This window comes from Cervus canadensis, chromosome 4 (genome assembly GCF_019320065.1).
Source record: "Cervus canadensis isolate Bull #8, Minnesota chromosome 4, ASM1932006v1, whole genome shotgun sequence".
NCBI classification, from domain to species: Eukaryota; Metazoa; Chordata; class Mammalia; order Artiodactyla; family Cervidae; genus Cervus; species Cervus canadensis.
Genome location: NC_057389.1, coordinates 87,584,061 through 87,601,502, shown reverse-complemented (window position 1 = coordinate 87,601,502; position 17,442 = coordinate 87,584,061). Strand labels below are relative to the sequence as shown.

The following is a 17,442-nucleotide window of genomic DNA, read 5'->3' as shown; positions in this document are numbered from 1 at the left end:
TTGTTTGTTTTGGAACTTACCAGCTGATCCTGAAATTTATGCTGAACTGCTGGGGGTGGGGCAGGGAGAGAGTGGCCCAGACACCCTGACCAGGTGGGAAGAATGTTTCAGAAGGAAATTCAAATCTATGATGAAGGTCTACAAGCTAAGGCCATGTGGTACCTGAAAAGGTGGATGGGAGGGTGAAGCAGGTGGCCTGGAGGGGATTTCCATACCTGCCTCAGTTTCCTCATCTGTACAGTGGGACTGTGCCAAGACTTGGAGTGATGGCGGTTGGGCAGAGAGGTGGTGTCGCAGTACATGCAAGCCCTCCGGGGGGAGGGGGGATCTCTGTCTCTTTAACCGTCCCTCCCATCTCCGTGGGCATAAACGCACATTCTCAGGGCTGCAGGCAGGCAGACACATAGGTGCCTAGGTAGCCTGCACACCATGGGCTGCACATGCCAGCCACGTGGCTCCTCCTGCCTGGTCCTGGGGGAGGTCCTGCTCCCGGTGGCCAGGTGCCGGGGCAGGTGGTGGGGCCGCTTCTGGGCAGGCAGGCGCCGGGTGGCTGCTGGCAGAGACGCCTCAAGTTTCATGGAGAGAAGCAGATGGTCTTGAGGGTGGTGAGGGAGATGCTAAGGCCTCCGATAACCCCAGGTCAGGGGGGTAAACTGAGGCCAGGTGCAGTGGGTTGACCCTGAAGTGACCCAGACTCCTGCAAAACAGCATGTGGGGTTCAGTTCTGCACCATCATCAAACTAACATATGTCAATTAAGTGGGTTCCAGGGACTTCACTGGTGGCCCCACGGTTAAGAATCCAGTTTCCAATGCAGGGGACACCGGTTCGATCTCTAATCAGGGAGGTAAGATCCCACATGCTGTGCAGCCAAAAAAAAAAAAAAAAAGGAAAAGAAAACAGTGGATTTCAGTCTTGGCTTCACCATTTCCATTTGGTTGTGACTTTGCCTCTCTGTTCCTTAGTTTCCCCATCTGTGTAAGGGGCATATTAACAGCACCCACCTATGGGATGTGTTGTGTGGATCAAATGAGTTCATTTAAGTCCTTAGAACGGTTCCTGGCCCATAGAAAGTGCTTGGTGTTTGCTATTTTTACTATTTATTGAGCTTGTACTATATGCCAGGTCTTGTGCTGGGTGGTGGCCAAGACAGACTCAGCCCCACCGTCCATGTGGGGTTCAGAGTCCAGTGGGAAAGGTGAACAGTTAGCCAGGCATTTAGGAGATGGGGTGAGCAGGGCACTCACTGGGGAAGCACAGGCAGGCAGGAGGCTGGAGGAAGTCAATCCGAGCTGATCTGGGAAGTCTTCCTGGAGGAGGTGTTAAGGTGACGAACATGTTTATCAGGTTACTGGGAGCAGGAGGCAGATGTTCCAGGCAGAGAGAACAGCACATGCAGATGCCCAGAGGTGGAGAGGGAAGGGAGGAGATGTCATTTCAAGGGCACTGGGGAGCCATAGAAAGCTTTAGAGCAGAAGTTCTCAGCCCCTGGGGGTGGGTTTCCCCGCTGGAGGAGACTGGGTGATGTCTGGGGATGTTTTTGGTTGTCACCATTGAGGGATGCTCCTGGCATTGAGTGGGTTGGGGCCAGGGATGCTTCTGGCACAGTGCCCGGGACGGCCCCCACCAGAGAATGATCTGGTCTCAAATGTCAGTGGTGCTGAAGGGGAGAGGACCTGGTTTAGAGCAGGAGAGAAACAAATGAGATTTGGGTTCTGGAAAGATTCCTTTGCTACCTTGAGGAAGATACTGAAGGGTTGAGACTGGAGGCCAGGGGACCAGGTATGGGGTGGGAGCTGGGCCTTGGGGCAGTCAGGGTGGAGGAAGGGACTGGGAGGCCAACACCCTGGTCTTTGGCTCAAGGACAATGGAGCCATCCCTAAGTCAAGGATCTGGTAAGAGAAGCAGGTTTGAGGCAAGAAAAGCCCAGTTTGGGTTGCAGGGGTCCCAGGGTGGTTCTGAGTGGCTGGGGGCAGCTGTGGACAGAGGGATGACAGGAACATCCTTCTAGCCCCAAGTGGCTGCATGACAAAGTTACGAAAACCAGGAGAAAAAATGAGCCGTGAGGTCCCATCCTGACCTCAGCCTGACTGTCTGTGAACTGAATGTTAAATAACTGCTGGCCTCTGGCACTCCCCCAGATATCCAGCGAAGACTCTTCCAATGCAGGGGACAAGGGTTTGATCCCTGGTCAGGGAGCTAAGATCCCACATGCTGTGCAATGCAACCAAAAAAATTTTAAAAAAAGAAAAAAAGTAACTGCTGGCTTCATCTGGTTGAAGGGTGAGGGAATGGGTGGTTATTAATCTTCTCATGACTGTTCAAATGCTCAACTCCTAGGAGCAAAATCCTGGAACCAGAGAGAGCCCTGTAATCAGTCCTCACTGGTGGGTCATGCCACCGAATCAGCTCCTCAGTTTCCCTATCTGCAAAAATGGGTTGAATGTTATACCAACCCTGCTACAGCCCTTGGGGTTACCATGAAGCAATTCCTGGAAACCACCCAGCTTGGCCTCTGATACTTTTAATATACCAATGGCATCAACAATCATAAAAATAATTAGCATTTTCTGAGCACCTACAGCATTTCTAGGCTCTGTGCTAACACCACTACAGGCCTGTGAGGTCAATGCTGTTACCATGCCCATTTCACAGATGAGGAAACAGGCTCGGAGAGGTGGCGTGACGTGTCCAAGTCACACAGCATGTACAGAGCAGAGCTGGGATTTGAACCCTTATGACCTTGGAGCTACGCCACTCATCACAGTGCTGCATGGCCCGTGAGAGGAAGCTGTTGTCTTAAAGTTTCTGAAGTTAAATACAGTTCCGATAAAACATGGGATAAAAGGCCGAGAGCACTGCCTTACACCTCTTGCGATGGCTACTATCAAAAAGCAGAAAGTAGTGTTGGCAAGAGAAATTGGAACACATGGGTGATGCTGGTGGGAATATAATATGGTGCAGACACGGTGGAGAAGAGCTTGGCGATTCCTCCAAAAGTTAAACATAGAGTCACCATACGATCCAGCAATTCCACTCCTACATAGACACCCAAAAGAAATGAAAGCAGGGTTTCAAAGAAGTGTTTGCACACCCATGTTAATAGCTGTTCACAACAGCCCAAAGGTGGAAGCAGCCCCATGTCCATCGACAGGTAAATGCATAAATAAAATGTGGTCCATCCATTTACCGTGGAATATCACTCAGCCTTAAAAAGGAAGGATAGTCTGACACTTGATACAACAAGGATGCACCCTGAGGATGTGATGCTCAATGAGGGAAGCCAGACACAGAAGGACAAATACTGTCTGGTTCCACTCACAGGAGGTCCCTAGTGTCAGATCCGCAGAGACAGGAAGTAGATGGTGGGGCCAGGGGCTAGGGGTGGGCACAGTGAGCCTGTTTCATGGGGACAGAGTTTCAGTTTGGGAAGATGAGAAAATTCTGGAGCTGGCTGGTAGGATGGTTGCACGACAATGGGAATGTATTTAATGCCACATAAATATCATTAAGATGGCAAATTTTATGTTATATATATTTTGCTGTTGTCGTTTGGTCACTAAGTCGTATTTGACTCTTTGTGACCCCACGGACTGTAGCCCGCCAGGCTCCTCTGTCCATGGACTTTCCCAGGCAAGAATACTGGAGTGGGTTGCCATCTCCTTCTCCAGGGGATCTTCCCGACCCTGGGATTGGATTGTTCCTCTCCTGCATTGGCAGGCAGGTTCTTTACCACTGAGCCACCAGGGAAGCCCCTATGTACATTGGACCACAATATTAAAATGTTAAAAAAAAAAAAAAGGCACAGAGCAGACACCATCACAGAGGCTGAGGCTGAGGTGTCCTCGCAGGTGTTGTGGGGAGGAGATTTTCGGAGTGGGGTGGACAGTTGCGGTCTGGCTGTGGAGTTGGGGGCCTTGAACAGCAGCAGTGTTGGTGGCCCGACTCCAGGGTCACTGGGAGACTCGGGCAGTCGTGGAGCAGGGGAGGAGCCCGGGCAGGAAACTGAAGGAAGCAGAGCCAGGTCCGCACGCACATGGGATCCTGGCGTCGGCTGAGTCACAAATCCTGGAAGCTCAGGGTCGGAGAGGAAACACTGCCGGCCCACGCAAGGCCTTCCTGTTTTTTGGCCCTGAATCCTCGGAGGCAGGCGCTCCAGGGCCGAAGTTCCCGGCTCATGTCCACCTCCACGAATTCGGAATCCCCGTGCCCCCAGGGCCTGGGCAGGGCTGGGAGATGTACCTGCTGCTTAGGCGGGGAAACTGAGGCTCAGAGCTAACCTGGGACTTCACAGGAGGACAAGGCTTCGGATGTCTTCCTGGGGCCTCCGGACCACACCCCTTCTGAAAGGGGCATGGAGGGCTGGGTTCCAGAGGGTGAGTTCTGTTTACACCATCAACCAGAGCATCACTCGAGTGAGGGAGGGGTCTCCACATACCGGGAGCAGGAAGCAGCCTCTCCCACAACCCCTTCTAGAGGTGGTGAGGCTCCTGTCACAGAAGTATGTCAGCAGAGAACCGAAAGGCTGGAGTCGGAAGTCAGGCTCACTGCGGCCTCTGAGGTCCCCAGCCAGCTGGAATATTCTGCGATTCCAAAGTTCTGCAGTTCCCAGATTGTGGTTTATAAAATTCCTAGGGCCTTTGAATTTCTTTTTCTTTCTTTCTTTCTTTTTTTTTTTTTTTGAGCGTTTTCTTTTAAGATTTTTGTGTTTTAATTCTAAGAATACTTTAAACGTATGTTTTGAGGTTGAATTTTTAAATACATATATGTTTTGAAATGTGTGTTATTATTCATTTTTAACTTAAAATCATTTAATTTTTAAATTAGTCTCATGATTAATTTTTCGTTAGGAACCGTTTCCTGAGCTTTCGCTTTAAAATATGGTCAGAAAGTTGTTCTGGTAATTAGTAAGTGCTGGTAGTATTATTGCTAATGCCATGATTGTTGTTATTTTTAAATTATTACCCCAGTGGGAAAGTTTTCTGGGACTTGAAGGTCCCGGACGCCGTGACACTCGCGCTCCCTCTGCTGGCAGCATTCGGGACTGCAAGCCACACGGCTCACCGCCCCGCCCCTCGCTCGCAGGTGTCACCTCCTGTCGCCCTGACCTCGCCATGCGGACCCCGCGAGGGCCCCCTTCCCGTCCGGCCCTACTGCTCCTGCTGCTGCTCCTGAGAGGAGCCCACGGCCTCTTCCCCGAGGAGCCACCGCCGCTCAGCGTGGCCCCCAGGGACTGTGAGTGGGGAGTCTTGCGATGGGGAAGGGAGTCCCCCTCCCCGGGGGTCTCACCAAGCCAGACTCACTCTGGTCCTGGATCACACCCTTTCTCTGCCCTCCCCCAGACCTGAATCACTATCCCGTGTTCGTGGGCAGTGGGCCAGGACGCCTGACCCTCTCAGAAGACGCTGATGACCTCAACATCCAGCGAGTTCTACGGGTCAATAGAACGCTGTTCATCGGGGGCAGGTAGGAAAAACTGTCGGGCAGAGTGTGCGGTGGGTGAGGTGTGGGGAGCAGCATTTTAGGGAGGTTTGTGGGATAGGGCCTTTAGTTCGGCTGGAATGTGAATATGTGTCCCTGGGGTGGGAATTTCAAGTGCTGAACTCTTGAGTGTGGTTGAAGCCCAGAGCCCGCTTATAGTGTGTTACCAAGTGGGCACAGCTGTCTGGTCAAAATTCCCTGGGTGCTAGAGAGGGTGCTGAAGTGGCATCAAGGGCTTCTCTGAGAAGGTGACATTTGAGTTGAGACCTGAAGGATGAGGAGCCAGCTGTGAGGAAATCTGAGGGAGAGAGAGATCAGAGGATGTAGCCCATGCAAAGGTCCTGGGGCAGGACTGTGTCTCGTATGGTGAAGGGACAGTGAAAAGGCGCAAATGTCTGGAGCAGGGGGAGAGAGAGAGGAGGGGAGGGCAGGGAGAGGACTGGGCATGTCGTGCAGGGCCTGGTGGGCTGCGGCGAGGACGCAGGCGTTTACCCCAAGGGAGATGGGACCCAAGAGGGCTGTGCAGAGGAGGGGCGGGGCCTGACCCAGGTGCTCACAGGTGCCCTCCAGTGGTCCCGAGTCGGGTGCTAGCTGTAGGTCCCTAGGCTATGGGTTGTGTGAGGTGGCATGGTAAGGCATGTGGCCTGTGCTAGAACCCGTGGTTCATTTTAGGGTACGAGGAGGCGGGTAAGAGCATGCTTAGGTGCCTGAAGGCACGCTCAGTGTTGGAGCTGCGCGTGGCGGAGGTGTTGGCACGTCCCTGTGTGGTACGTGTTGGACACCACGTCTGCTGCCGGGAGGATAGAATGTGTAGGGGGAGGCCCCCAATCTCACTAACTACACCCCTTCTCTAGGGACAACCTGTACCGGGTGGAGCTGGAGCCCCCCACATCAACGGAAATGCGGTACCAGCGGGTGAGGAAGGGGCGCAGGTGGGAGGGGAGGGGGCAGCGGTTGGCGGTCCCACCAGGGAGCCCGGACACTGGGCTGGAGAGCACGGTGGATTCAGGTCTGCCTAGCAGGGTTCCTGGGTCCGTCAGGGACCCCGCTTCCCTCACCAGCCCCCTGTGTTCCCAGAAGCTGACCTGGCGCTCCAACCCCAGCGACATCAACGTGTGTCGGATGAAGGGCAAGCAGGAGGTAAGTGAGCCCTGGCCATGCCCGCATCAGCCCTGGTAACGCCCCAATCCGTCCTGGCCATCCCACAGGGCAAATCTTTCTCTGCTCTCATTCCAAGCCAGGCCCCTGTTGCCATGGGTACTCCCAGAGTCTTGCCATGCCCTCAATGTGGTCCTCAGTCGTGGCCACTCCCCTAGTGACCTTGCCACAGCCCACCTCTTCAAGTGCCCTATTTTCTGGTCTGTGCCCAACCCTTGGCCATGGCCACGCCCCCAGTCTTCTCCTAGTTTAGCCCCCGGCTTTGGCCACGCCCACAACCTGACCCCTCCCTATAGGGCCCCGCCTCTACCATAGCCCCGCCCTTCACCACGCCCCATCGCGTCCTACAGTCCTGGCCCCGCCCACACCCGTGACCACGCCCACCCCGGCTTTTCTCTTCCCGCCCCATCCCAGGGCGAGTGTCGAAATTTTGTAAAGGTGCTTCTACTTCGGGACGAATCCACTCTCTTCGTGTGTGGTTCCAATGCCTTCAACCCCGTGTGTGCCAACTACAGCGTGAGTCACCGCCCTTCGAAGCCCTGCCCGCCCAGGTTTAACATCCGCGCCCCTTTGCTCACGGGCCCTCTGCTGGTCGTGCCGTTTCCCCAGGCCACATCACCTCTTACTGGAAGCCTTTCTGGATGAACTGTCCTCCCCCCATCACCCGGAATTTCATAAGAGGCTTCCAAAGGTGGCCTGTACAGATTGAGGCTACTTAAGCTACAGGCCAGTTATAGGATTGACTAGGATCGACTCTTAGACCCAATTTCTGATCAGTAAATTGAGCCCTGAATTTCTCTGGTGGCTCAGAGAAATTAAAATCCACCTGCCAATGCAGGAGGTGAGGGTTCCATCCCTGGAAGATCCCCTGGAGAAAGAAATGGCAACCCACTCCAGTATTCTTGCCTGGGAAATCCCATGGACACAGGAGCTTGGCAAGGTCACAAAAGAGTTGGACATGACTAAGCCACTAAACAACAACAAAACTGAGCCCCAGAGAGGTTAAGTGACTGACAAAGTCACACAGCATCAAAAGTGGCGCCAGGATTCCCCTCTCAGGGGGTCGCTGGGGGAGCCAGGGGCTGCTAGGTACAGCCAGGAGCTGTCACTCAGACCCTATTTCCCCACCCCCACCCCCACAGATGGATACACTGCAGCCCCTCGGGGACAACATCAGCGGCATGGCCCGCTGCCCATACGACCCCAAACACGCCAACGTTGCCCTCTTCTCTGGTGAGTGCCCCCAACCCTGACCATTTGAAGGGGCCTCAGCCCTGAGCAAGGCATGGAATTTTCCATTCTTGGAGTTTGGTCATTTAGAAGGCAGCTGGGAGACCATCTCTCCAGCTATGAAACAGGCAGACTCTCAAGGCAGGAAGGACTCAGCCAAGGTCCGGGATCAGCTGGGGAGTTGAGGATCAGCTGAAGTTAGGGTCCCAGCAGGGTTGGGGCTCAGTTAAACAGTGGAGTTTAACTACCTAGGACTTAGGCCTCACTTAAGCTCAGGGTTCAGTCTCTTTTTTTCTTAGATGTTTTATTTATTTATTTGGCTGTATCCGTCTTAGTTGCAGTCTGCGAACTCTTAGTTGTTGCGTGTGGGATCTAGTTCCCTGAACAAGGATTGAACCTGGGCCCCCTGCTTTGAGGGCACGGAGTCTTAGCCACTGGACCAACAGGGAAGTCCCAGGGCTCAGTCTTGAAGATCAGGTTTTGACCCCCTCAACCCCTGAGGTCTATGATCTAATCTCTTACCTGCCTCCCCCTGATTCACACCCACCCAGAAGGGATGCTCTTCACAGCCACCGTTACCGACTTCCTTGCCATCGATGCCGTCATCTACCGCAGTCTTGGGGACCGGCCCACTCTGCGCACGGTGAAACACGACTCCAAGTGGTTCAAAGGTGAGGCGATAGGGATAGACCTGGCAGGGCTCACATTTGTCAAATTCCCCCACCAAAATAAAGTCCCAGAGGAGATAGGCAGGGAACTCCCATCTCCTCTTTGGAACCTACTGGCCTCTTTAATGATCAAGTTAGAGGAGAGATTTAACTTGGGTATAAAGTAAAACTTGCTGAAAATGAGTGGCTTAGCAGCCTGAAATGGAACAGTACGAGGGGTTCATCAGGAGCTCAGCTCAACACAGGAGGGAGGAGGATGACAAAACAGTAGACATTGCTGTTTGCGGAAAGTAGACACGATGATTTTAGGATTTTGACACCCACTCTCCCCCACACACACAAAAAAAATCCCAAACTTTGAGTGTCTTTTATTTTGCCTGGGTAATCAGCTGATGTTCTCCCCCCACCCTCCTTCACTGTAAAAGCAGTCACCAGGCTACTGTGTTTCCAGCTCCAGAAATTCCCTTTCTCCCATCACAAACTGGGTTTTGACGCCTCTCTCCTACAGAGCCATACTTTGTCCACGCGGTGGAGTGGGGCAGCCACATCTATTTCTTCTTCCGGGAGATTGCAATGGAGTTTAACTACCTGGAGAAGGTAAGGTCCTATTTCCCCTCCTTGAGAGGCCCATGCAGTGGGGCATGTAGCCAAGAGGCTCCAGTCATCGGATGTGGAGAGCAGAGGTGGGTCCATGAGACTCCACCCAGGGTGAGAGGGGCTCTCTGGTCCTCAGGGCCCTGCACTCTAGCCAGGACCAGGCCCCGAGACTTGAAGACATTTCTGGAGTAGCCCTGGGTGAGGGTCCCAGGTTTGAAGTCTGATACACCCATGGTTCCAGTCCCAGTCCTGTTATTGTTTGTCTGTCCATCCACCCATCTACCATCCATTTATTCACTCTTCAACCACATCCCATATGTCTGCCCATTCAGTCACCCTATCATTTACCCATCTTCAGCCCACCCACACTTCCATCAAACCATTTATCTGTCTATCCATCCGCCCACCCCTGCCTCAACCATTCTCCATCCATCCATCCATCCATCCACTCATCTACCTTCTGTGCACCTGTAAATCCATCCATCCACCTCTCACTCATTGGCTTCTTCATCCATTCATCCGTCTACCTGTCCCTTCATTCATATACCCAACCATCCGTTGATCTGTCCTCCTACTGATCAACTCATCCATCTGCCATCCATCTCTCCATTTACCTGCCCACCCCTCTATATATCCAGTTATCTCGCCTCCAACTTCTTCTCATAACCTGCTCATCCATTCCATGCAACCTTCTATCCACCCATGGGTATACCATGATAATGATCTATCATTATCTCCTTCATCTGCCTATCAGTCCATCCACATACTCACTCATCTACACATTTATCCATTCATGGAGACTCATCTTCATCTACTTATCTGTCCATCCATTCATCTATCCACACACCCATCCATCCACATACTCATTCATTTGTCCACCCATCCATCCATCCATCTATCCATACATACACATCTACATACACCCATCCATCCATCCATCCATCCACCTACACACCCATTCATCCACCAGTTGATTATCTCCTTCTTCATTATCTTCATTATCCGTCACAGTCCCCTTCAAATTCACCCGTCTGTCCATCCATTAATCCATCCATCCATTCACCTCCATTGCACCACCTATCCATCCATCCCGTCTCTCAATCCATGCAGACAACTAAGTGCACAGACTGCCACTTACTAACAGTGTGGCCTTGGGCTTCAGTCACTTCCCTTTCTCTGTGCCTCAGTTTCCCCCCGTGCCACAGGGATCATAGGCCCTCCTCTATAGAGCTCTGGGAGGAATGTGAGACATGATGAGGATAAAGTGCCTGGCACCTAGTGCGTGACCCATCAGTGGAGGCAATGACGATTACAGTTGTCTTGGTGGCTGTGAGCCTCACCATCCCCACATTTCCACCGGGGAATCTGGTGCCCAGGGGGCTAGGGTGACTGGCCAGGGACTCACAGCCAGCCAGGACTAGCCTCCTCCATCCCGTCCTGGGCAGTGGGCATTGCAACCTGCAGGCGGGCCTGGCGGAACATGGGGTTCAGGCCCGTCTGCCCGCTGATGTTGCAGGTGGTGGTGTCCCGTGTGGCCCGGGTCTGCAAGAATGACGTGGGCGGCTCCCCTCGCGTGCTGGAGAAGCAGTGGACATCATTCCTGAAGGCGCGGCTCAACTGCTCTGTGCCCGGGGACTCTCACTTCTACTTCAACGTGCTGCGGGCTGTCACGGGCGTGGTCAGCCTGGGGGGCCGGCCCGTGGTCCTTGCTGTTTTCTCCACGCCCAGCAACAGGTCAGTGGGTGCAGGTGGAGAGTTTTCATGATCACTCACCACATATTCCCAGGGGTCCTGTGCTAGGTAAAACAGGGCTCCCAGGAGACCTCTGTCCCAGGCCAGGGGGGCACCAAGCCAGACACTGACCCTCCAAGGCCCTCTGGCCAAAACTGGGCAGATGCAGGCACGTGTTTATTTTCTGCCTTTGAAGGAAGGGTCAGGGAGGGTGTCCTAGAAGAGGCATCAATGAGTATGAGATGGAGAGAAAGGGAAGAGAATTCCAAGTTAAAGGAATAGCATGTGCAAAGGCCCTGAGGCTCCAATGAGCTTGAGATGTTTAAACCATAGGGAGGAGGCCTGTATGGCTAGAGTGGTGGGAGCAAGAAGGAAAGTGGAGGATACGAAGCAGGAAGGTGGCAGGCCGTGGGGAGGAGCCTGAATTTTATCCTGAGGGCACTAGGGGCCATGGGAGGGTAAGGAGCAGAAGAGGAACAAGTCAGACTTGCATTTCTGGAAAACTCTCTCAGGAATGGGTTGAAAGGGAGCAAGAGTGGCATCTGGGAAACTGGACATCCAGGCAAGTGACAGGGGCCCCTGGATATGGGTGGCCATGGAGGAACTGAGCTGTGATCCAGTGTGAGAACTGCTCAGACGGTGGAATGACTGGATTGGACAGGTGGGCAGCAACTCTAGCCCAGGGAAGTGAAGGTCTGACTGCTCCAGAGGACAAACACTCCTCCATGCGCTTGCCCAGGACAGTTCCCCACCCTGCCAGGCTCACCGCTTCCTTTTATCTGCCTCCACCTACAGCATCCCCGGCTCGGCTGTCTGCGCCTTTGACATGACACAGGTGGCTGCCGTGTTTGAGGGCCGCTTCCGTGAGCAGAAGTCCCCTGAGTCCATCTGGACACCCGTGCCAGAGGATCAGGTGCCACGGCCGCGGTGAGAGGGCCCTCCATCCTGACCCTGAACTGAGGGCTGGGACTCCCAGGCATTTGTTTAGCTGTTGCCGAGGTCAGCCGTGGGCTTCCCTGGTAGCTCAGCTGGTAAAGAATCTGCCTGCAATGCAGGAGACCCTGGTTCAATTCCTGGGTCGGGAAGATCGCCTGAAGATAGGATAGGCTACCCACTCCAGTATTCTTGGGCTTCCCTGGTGGCTCAGATGGTAAAGAATCCACCTGCAATGCAGGAGACCTGGGTTTGATCCCTGGTTGGGAAGATCCCCTGGAAGAGGGCATGGCAACCCACTCCAGTATTCCTTCCTGGAGAATCCCCATGGGCAGAGGAGCCTGGCGGGCTAAAGTCTATGGGGTCGCAAAGAGTCGGACACGACTGAGCAACTAAGCACTGCACAGCACAGAGGTCAGCTGTAGCCATCGTGCAGGTGGGGAGAACCGAGGCCCTTGGAGCAGGGGCACCCTAGTGAATCAGAGCCCCTGGGTGGGGGCCTCCAGGTCTGCCCTGACCACCCCTCGCCCCTACCCAGGCCCGGGTGCTGCGCAGCTCCTGGCATGCAGTACAATGCCTCGAGCGCCTTCCCGGACGAGATCCTCAACTTCGTCAAGACGCACCCTCTGATGGACGAGGCCGTGCCCTCCCTGGGCCACGCACCCTGGATCGTTCGGACTCTGATGCGGTCAGTTCCTACACTTGGCTGGGGTCCTGGTGGTCAGGCCTGGGTGGGGACAAGAGCCCAGGCCAGGGTGGTGGGTGAGAAGGGAGCATAGGGCCAACTTCTGACATGACACGAGCGGAAGACAGAGATGGAGGGAGACACAGAAAGGGAGGCAGAGACCACTGACAGAGATGGAGGGAGACAGGGAGATGGAGACAGGAGGGCCCAGGGAGGAGCTGGCTTTGAGGGTCTGTTTCTCTCTGTGATGTGCACCCTTGGAGCCACGCCCATGCCCACCTTGCCCAGCATGGGTGGTGTCTCTGAGTGCACGCAAGGGGTCCACGGGGGCTGGGCGGCAGCCTGACTCTGCTCCACCCTGGCCCTAGGCACCAGCTGACACGAGTGGCCGTGGACGTGAGCGCCGGCCCCTGGGGCAACCAGACCGTTGTCTTCCTGGGGTCTGAGGCAGGCACAGTCCTCAAGTTCCTTGTCTGGCCCAACGCCAGTGCCTCGGGTACCACGGGGCCCAGTGTCTTCCTGGAGGAATTTGAGACCTACCGGCCTGACAGGTGAGGCCTGGCAGAGGCCAAGAGCCAGGGCCAGTGGGCAGGGAGACAGGGTGTTCCCCTTGAGTCTTACCAGTCTGCTCACCCCTAGGTGTGGACAGTCTGAGGGTGGTGAGACAGGGCAGCGGCTGCTGAGCCTGGAGCTGGATGCGGCCTCGGGCGGCCTGCTGGCGGCCTTCCCCCGCTGTGTGGTCCGAGTGCCTGTGGCGCGCTGCCAGCAATACTCAGGATGCATGAAGTGAGTGCCCCCGCCCCCGGCCAGCTGTGGGCAGGGGAAGTGAAGGGAGGTGAGCATGGAAAGGGGGGGAGAGTCAAGTTCAAGTGCAGGCTCCATTCTGACTCTCTGAACCATGGACAGAGGGCAGAGCATGTGCAAAGGTCCTGGGGCAGAAATGCTGGGTATGTTGGTAGAACAGTGAGACGGCCTCTGTGGCTGGAGCAGAGTGAGTAAGGGGGAGGGAGAAGACGGGGCAGGTTGGGCAGGGTCTGTGAGCTTCAGGAGGACTTGGGTTCCTTCCCCCACACCCAGAGTGAGGTGGGAGCCCCAGAGATCTGTGGGCAGAGCAGGATGGGATCTGACAGACATTTCTAAGAGAAGCAGAAGCTGGGGACCAGGGAACAGATGTTTGCAAAATACTGGCACACTCATGGACTCAGAGTGAGCCCTCTGTGTGGAGCACCCTGGCCCGGTGCCTGCCATCATGGTAGTAGTGATGCCATAGCACAGATCCAAAACCTGGGCTCCAATCCCAGCTCTGTCCCTTGGACAAAAGTAAACATTCCTGAGCCTCGGTTCTCTCATCTGTAAAATGGGGAAGGAATAGCCCCCACTGCTAAGACGTGTCTTGGGAACTCCCAGAGCTGACAGTAAGAGGTGCCTCTGCAGAAACCCTGGTTGATCTGCCTGCCGGGTCCTTTGTCTGCCCTAGGAACTGCATTGGCAGTCAGGACCCCTACTGCGGGTGGGCCCCAGATGGCTCCTGTGTCTTCCTAAGCCCTGGCACCAGGTACTGCGGAAGTGGGAGGTGGGGGGAGGGTGACTGAGTCACCTGATGATCAGGATTCCCCCACCCGCACCAACCATAGCTCTGTGCCAGGGGTTTCCCCTGACCGTGCCTCTCTGCCCCCCCCCCCCCACCATCAGAGCCACCTTTGAGCAGGACGTGTCCGGGGCCAGCACTTCAGGCTTAGGGGACTGCACAGGTAAGAGGGGAGCGGGGAGGAGGCCTGGGGACTCTTAAGTCCTGGTCCTCCAGGGTTCTCACACCTGAATGGGTGGGATACACTGACGTCCCTCAAGGCTTGGGAAGGATGGGGGCGCCAGTTCCAGGTAGGGTAGTGGGAAAAGGACAGACAAACCGGGGCGGGAGGGAGGGCAGAGAGAGGCCAAGAGACAGGCCGATGGACAGACAGATTTTAGGAAGAAAGATGCCAGGGGACAGACGGATGGGCAAATGGGCTTTGAAAGGGTCAGAGAGACGCCCCTGAGCAGAGAGATGGACAGACCGGCTGGAGGTCGCGGGAGGTGCTCAGGGGACCCTCCCCGGCCAGCCCCTCTCACGCCGCCCTCCCTGCCAGGACTCCTGCGCGCCAGCCTCTCGGAGGAGCGCGCTGGGCTGGTGTCGGTGAACCTGCTGGTAACGTCATCGGTGGCGGCCTTCGTGGTGGGCGCCGTGGTGTCCGGCTTCAGCGTGGGGTGGTACGTGGGGCTCCGCGAGCGGCGCGAACTGGCCCGCCGCAAGGACAAGGAGGCCATCCTAGCACACGGGGGCGGCGAGGCCGTGCTGAGCGTCAGCCGCCTGGGCGAGCGCCGGGCGGGCGGCCCCGGAGGCCGGGCCGGGGGCGGCGGCGGCGGGCCCGGGGGTCCCCCGGAGGCTCTGCTGGCGCCCCTGATGCAGAACGGCTGGACCAAGGCCACGCTGCTGCAGGGCGGCCCCCACGACCTGGACTCGGGGCTGCTGCCCACGCCCGAGCAGACGCCGCTGCCCCAGAAGCGCTTGCCCACCCCGCACCCGCACCCCTTGGGCCCCCGCGCCTGGGAACACGGCCCCGCGCTGCTCACGGCCTCCGCCTCGTCCTCGCTCCTGCTGCTGGCCCCCGGCCGCGCCCCTGAGCCGCCCCCCGCGCCGGGCGAGCCGGCGGCCCCCGACGCCCGCCTCTTCACCGCGCGCCCGGGCCGCGCCTCCCACGGCGACTTCCCGCTTACCCCCCATGCCAGCCCGGACCGCCGGCGGGTGGTGTCGGCGCCCACGGGCCCCTCGGACCCAAGTTCGTCCGCCGATGGCTTCCCGCGGCCCTGGAGCCCGCCGCCCACGGGCAGTCTCCGGAGACCAGGCGCGCACGCCCCGCCGGCCGCCGCGCTGCGCCGCACGCACACGATCAACAGCGGCGAGGCCCGGCCCCGCGGCCGCCACGCCCGGCCGGTCACGGACTTGGCCCACCTGCTCTCCTACGGGGGCCCCGACAGGACTGCGCCCCCCGTGCCCTAGGCCGCGGCCCCGCGCCTCGGCGGTGCCAGCCACGGGAACCAGGAGCAAGAGCCCGGGGCCAGCTCCCAAGTGGGTGCTCAGACCCCCAGCCCAGCCGCGCGGGGGGGGGGGGGCGGGGGGCTCCCCTCCGCCGCAGGGAAGCACAAGGGGCTCGGCCTCCCCCTGTCCCCGACGCGCCCCCAGAGCCGCAGGACACTGAGGCGGTCTGCGGCGGGCAGACGGGGCGGGCGGAATGTGCTATGGATTTGAGGTTGACCTTCTGCGCGTGGATTTTGGTTTGTTTTCCAATTTGCGTTTCTTTTGCAGTTTTCTAAACCAATTGCACAACTCCGTTCTCGGGGTGGCGGCCGGGGGGCGGAGGGTGGCGCCTGGAGGCGGTGGGAATGGGGCGGGGAGCGCACCCGCAGACCCAGGCTCCACCCACCCACCCAGCCACACAACGGCCCCCTCCTCCACCCGGCCCCTGGCGTGTGTGGGTGTGTGTGTGTGTGTGCATGCCGTGTCCGTGTGCAAGGGGCCAGGCAGGGGAGGGAGGCGTGCGTGTGTGCCTGCAGGCTGCTGCTGCGTGTGTGTGGCGACGGCCACGCGCAGTGTGCGTGTCTGTGTGTGAGCGCGGAGGTCCCAGCGGCCTGGGCGTTGGCTGAGCCGACGCCGGGGCTTCCAGAGGGCCGGGGGCCTCCGAGGTGCCGGTTAGGAGTTCGAGGGGAGATGCGGCAGGGGTTTTAGGCGGGGGCTCGGGAAGCCTGTCCAGATGTCACATTGGCAGCTGTCTAAGGGCTCGGGCGGTCTGGGGGACGGCTAAGGCGGGCGGGCCCCCCTGTAAATACGGCCCCAGGGTGTCAGAGGGTCCCATGCCACCCGTCCTCTGTGACCTCCCCCTTGACCTCCAGCTGACCATGCATGCCAGCTGAGTGGCCAGCTGAGTCCTGGACCCTCTCTGGAGTTTGCCTCCCTCACCGGCCCCCCATTAATAAAACTGTTTACAACCACCGGCCCCCAAGGCTCTGGGTCTGCTCTGTCTCCTGGGGGAGGGGCTTGGACAGGGGCGGGGCCTGCGACCGGAAGGGAGCATCCTGAGACTCATGGCTGAGTCACAGCCACAGACAGAATTCTGGGGAGGTGGGTATGGGAATGTAGGAATGTAGAGAGTTTGCGGGGGTCCCCGTCTCCATCTGTACAGGCACCAGTCTCTGACTAGTCCTTCAGCAAATATTTATTGTGCACCTACTGTGTGCTGGACACTGTGTGGAAACCAAGACCCCTGTCCTCATGGAGTTCACAACCTAGTGGGGGAGACCGACCACACACACACACACACACACACACACGAATTAGGACTTGATTTAAATTAGTGATAGGTGTAATGAAGGAAGGGGCTTCCCAAGTGTCTTAACGGGTAAAGAATCCACCTGTAATGCAAGAGACGCGGGTTCAATCCCTGGGTGGGGAAGATCCCCTGAAGGAGGGCATGACAACCCACTCTAATATTCTTGCCTGGAGAACCCCATGGACAGAGGAGCCTGGCAGGTTACAGTCCATGGAGTCGCAAAGAGTCAGATATGACTTAGTCACTGACCACGGTTGCAGGTAATGAAGGAAAAATCAGATAATGTGCTGGGGCGGGGTGGGGCTTCTGCAGGATCTGAGATGTGATGGGCTAGAAGGAGCACCTATGAGAAGATGTGCAGAGAGAATGTTCCTGGCAGAGGGAACAGCCAGTGCAAAGGCCCTGTGGTAGGAACAAGCTTGGAAGAGGGTGGAGGCAATTCGTGTGGGTGCAGCAGCCTGGATAAAAGGGGAGCAGCTGGAGGTGAGAAGGGTGAGGAGCACAGGCCCTCAGGCAGGCAGGGCCTTGCTAGTGAAGAGTGCAATCATTTTTAAATGTTAGCTCCCTTTTTAAAATTTTATCATTATTATTATTAT

General features: G+C 56.8%; 1 protein-coding gene across 2 annotated transcripts in view; it reads left to right on the top strand.

Annotated features, from left to right (window-relative positions):
• SEMA6B (semaphorin 6B) overlaps nucleotides 1-16,513 on the top strand; it is a 28,345-nt gene extending 11,832 nt beyond the window's left edge. Inside the window, exons 1-17 of one of the 2 annotated variants that reach the window (XM_043466260.1) lie at nucleotides 4,055-4,375; nucleotides 5,085-5,234; nucleotides 5,342-5,465; nucleotides 6,335-6,395; nucleotides 6,558-6,620; nucleotides 7,053-7,154; nucleotides 7,781-7,871; nucleotides 8,420-8,539; nucleotides 9,045-9,133; nucleotides 10,650-10,867; nucleotides 11,660-11,791; nucleotides 12,336-12,485; nucleotides 12,851-13,033; nucleotides 13,122-13,268; nucleotides 13,960-14,037; nucleotides 14,175-14,233; nucleotides 14,609-16,513. In XM_043466260.1, coding sequence (XP_043322195.1) covers nucleotides 4,354-4,375; nucleotides 5,085-5,234; nucleotides 5,342-5,465; nucleotides 6,335-6,395; nucleotides 6,558-6,620; nucleotides 7,053-7,154; nucleotides 7,781-7,871; nucleotides 8,420-8,539; nucleotides 9,045-9,133; nucleotides 10,650-10,867; nucleotides 11,660-11,791; nucleotides 12,336-12,485; nucleotides 12,851-13,033; nucleotides 13,122-13,268; nucleotides 13,960-14,037; nucleotides 14,175-14,233; nucleotides 14,609-15,519 — 2,700 coding nt within the window. In that variant the 5' untranslated portion in view covers nucleotides 4,055-4,353 and the 3' untranslated portion in view covers nucleotides 15,520-16,513. Of the gene's footprint in view, nucleotides 1-4,054; nucleotides 4,376-5,084; nucleotides 5,235-5,341; nucleotides 5,466-6,334; nucleotides 6,396-6,557; nucleotides 6,621-7,052; nucleotides 7,155-7,780; nucleotides 7,872-8,419; nucleotides 8,540-9,044; nucleotides 9,134-10,649; nucleotides 10,868-11,659; nucleotides 11,792-12,335; nucleotides 12,486-12,850; nucleotides 13,034-13,121; nucleotides 13,269-13,959; nucleotides 14,038-14,174; nucleotides 14,234-14,608 lie in introns of those variants that run through there. The other variant, XM_043466261.1, reaches the window with a different exon arrangement.
• The last annotated feature ends 929 nt before the right edge of the window (nucleotides 16,514-17,442 follow it).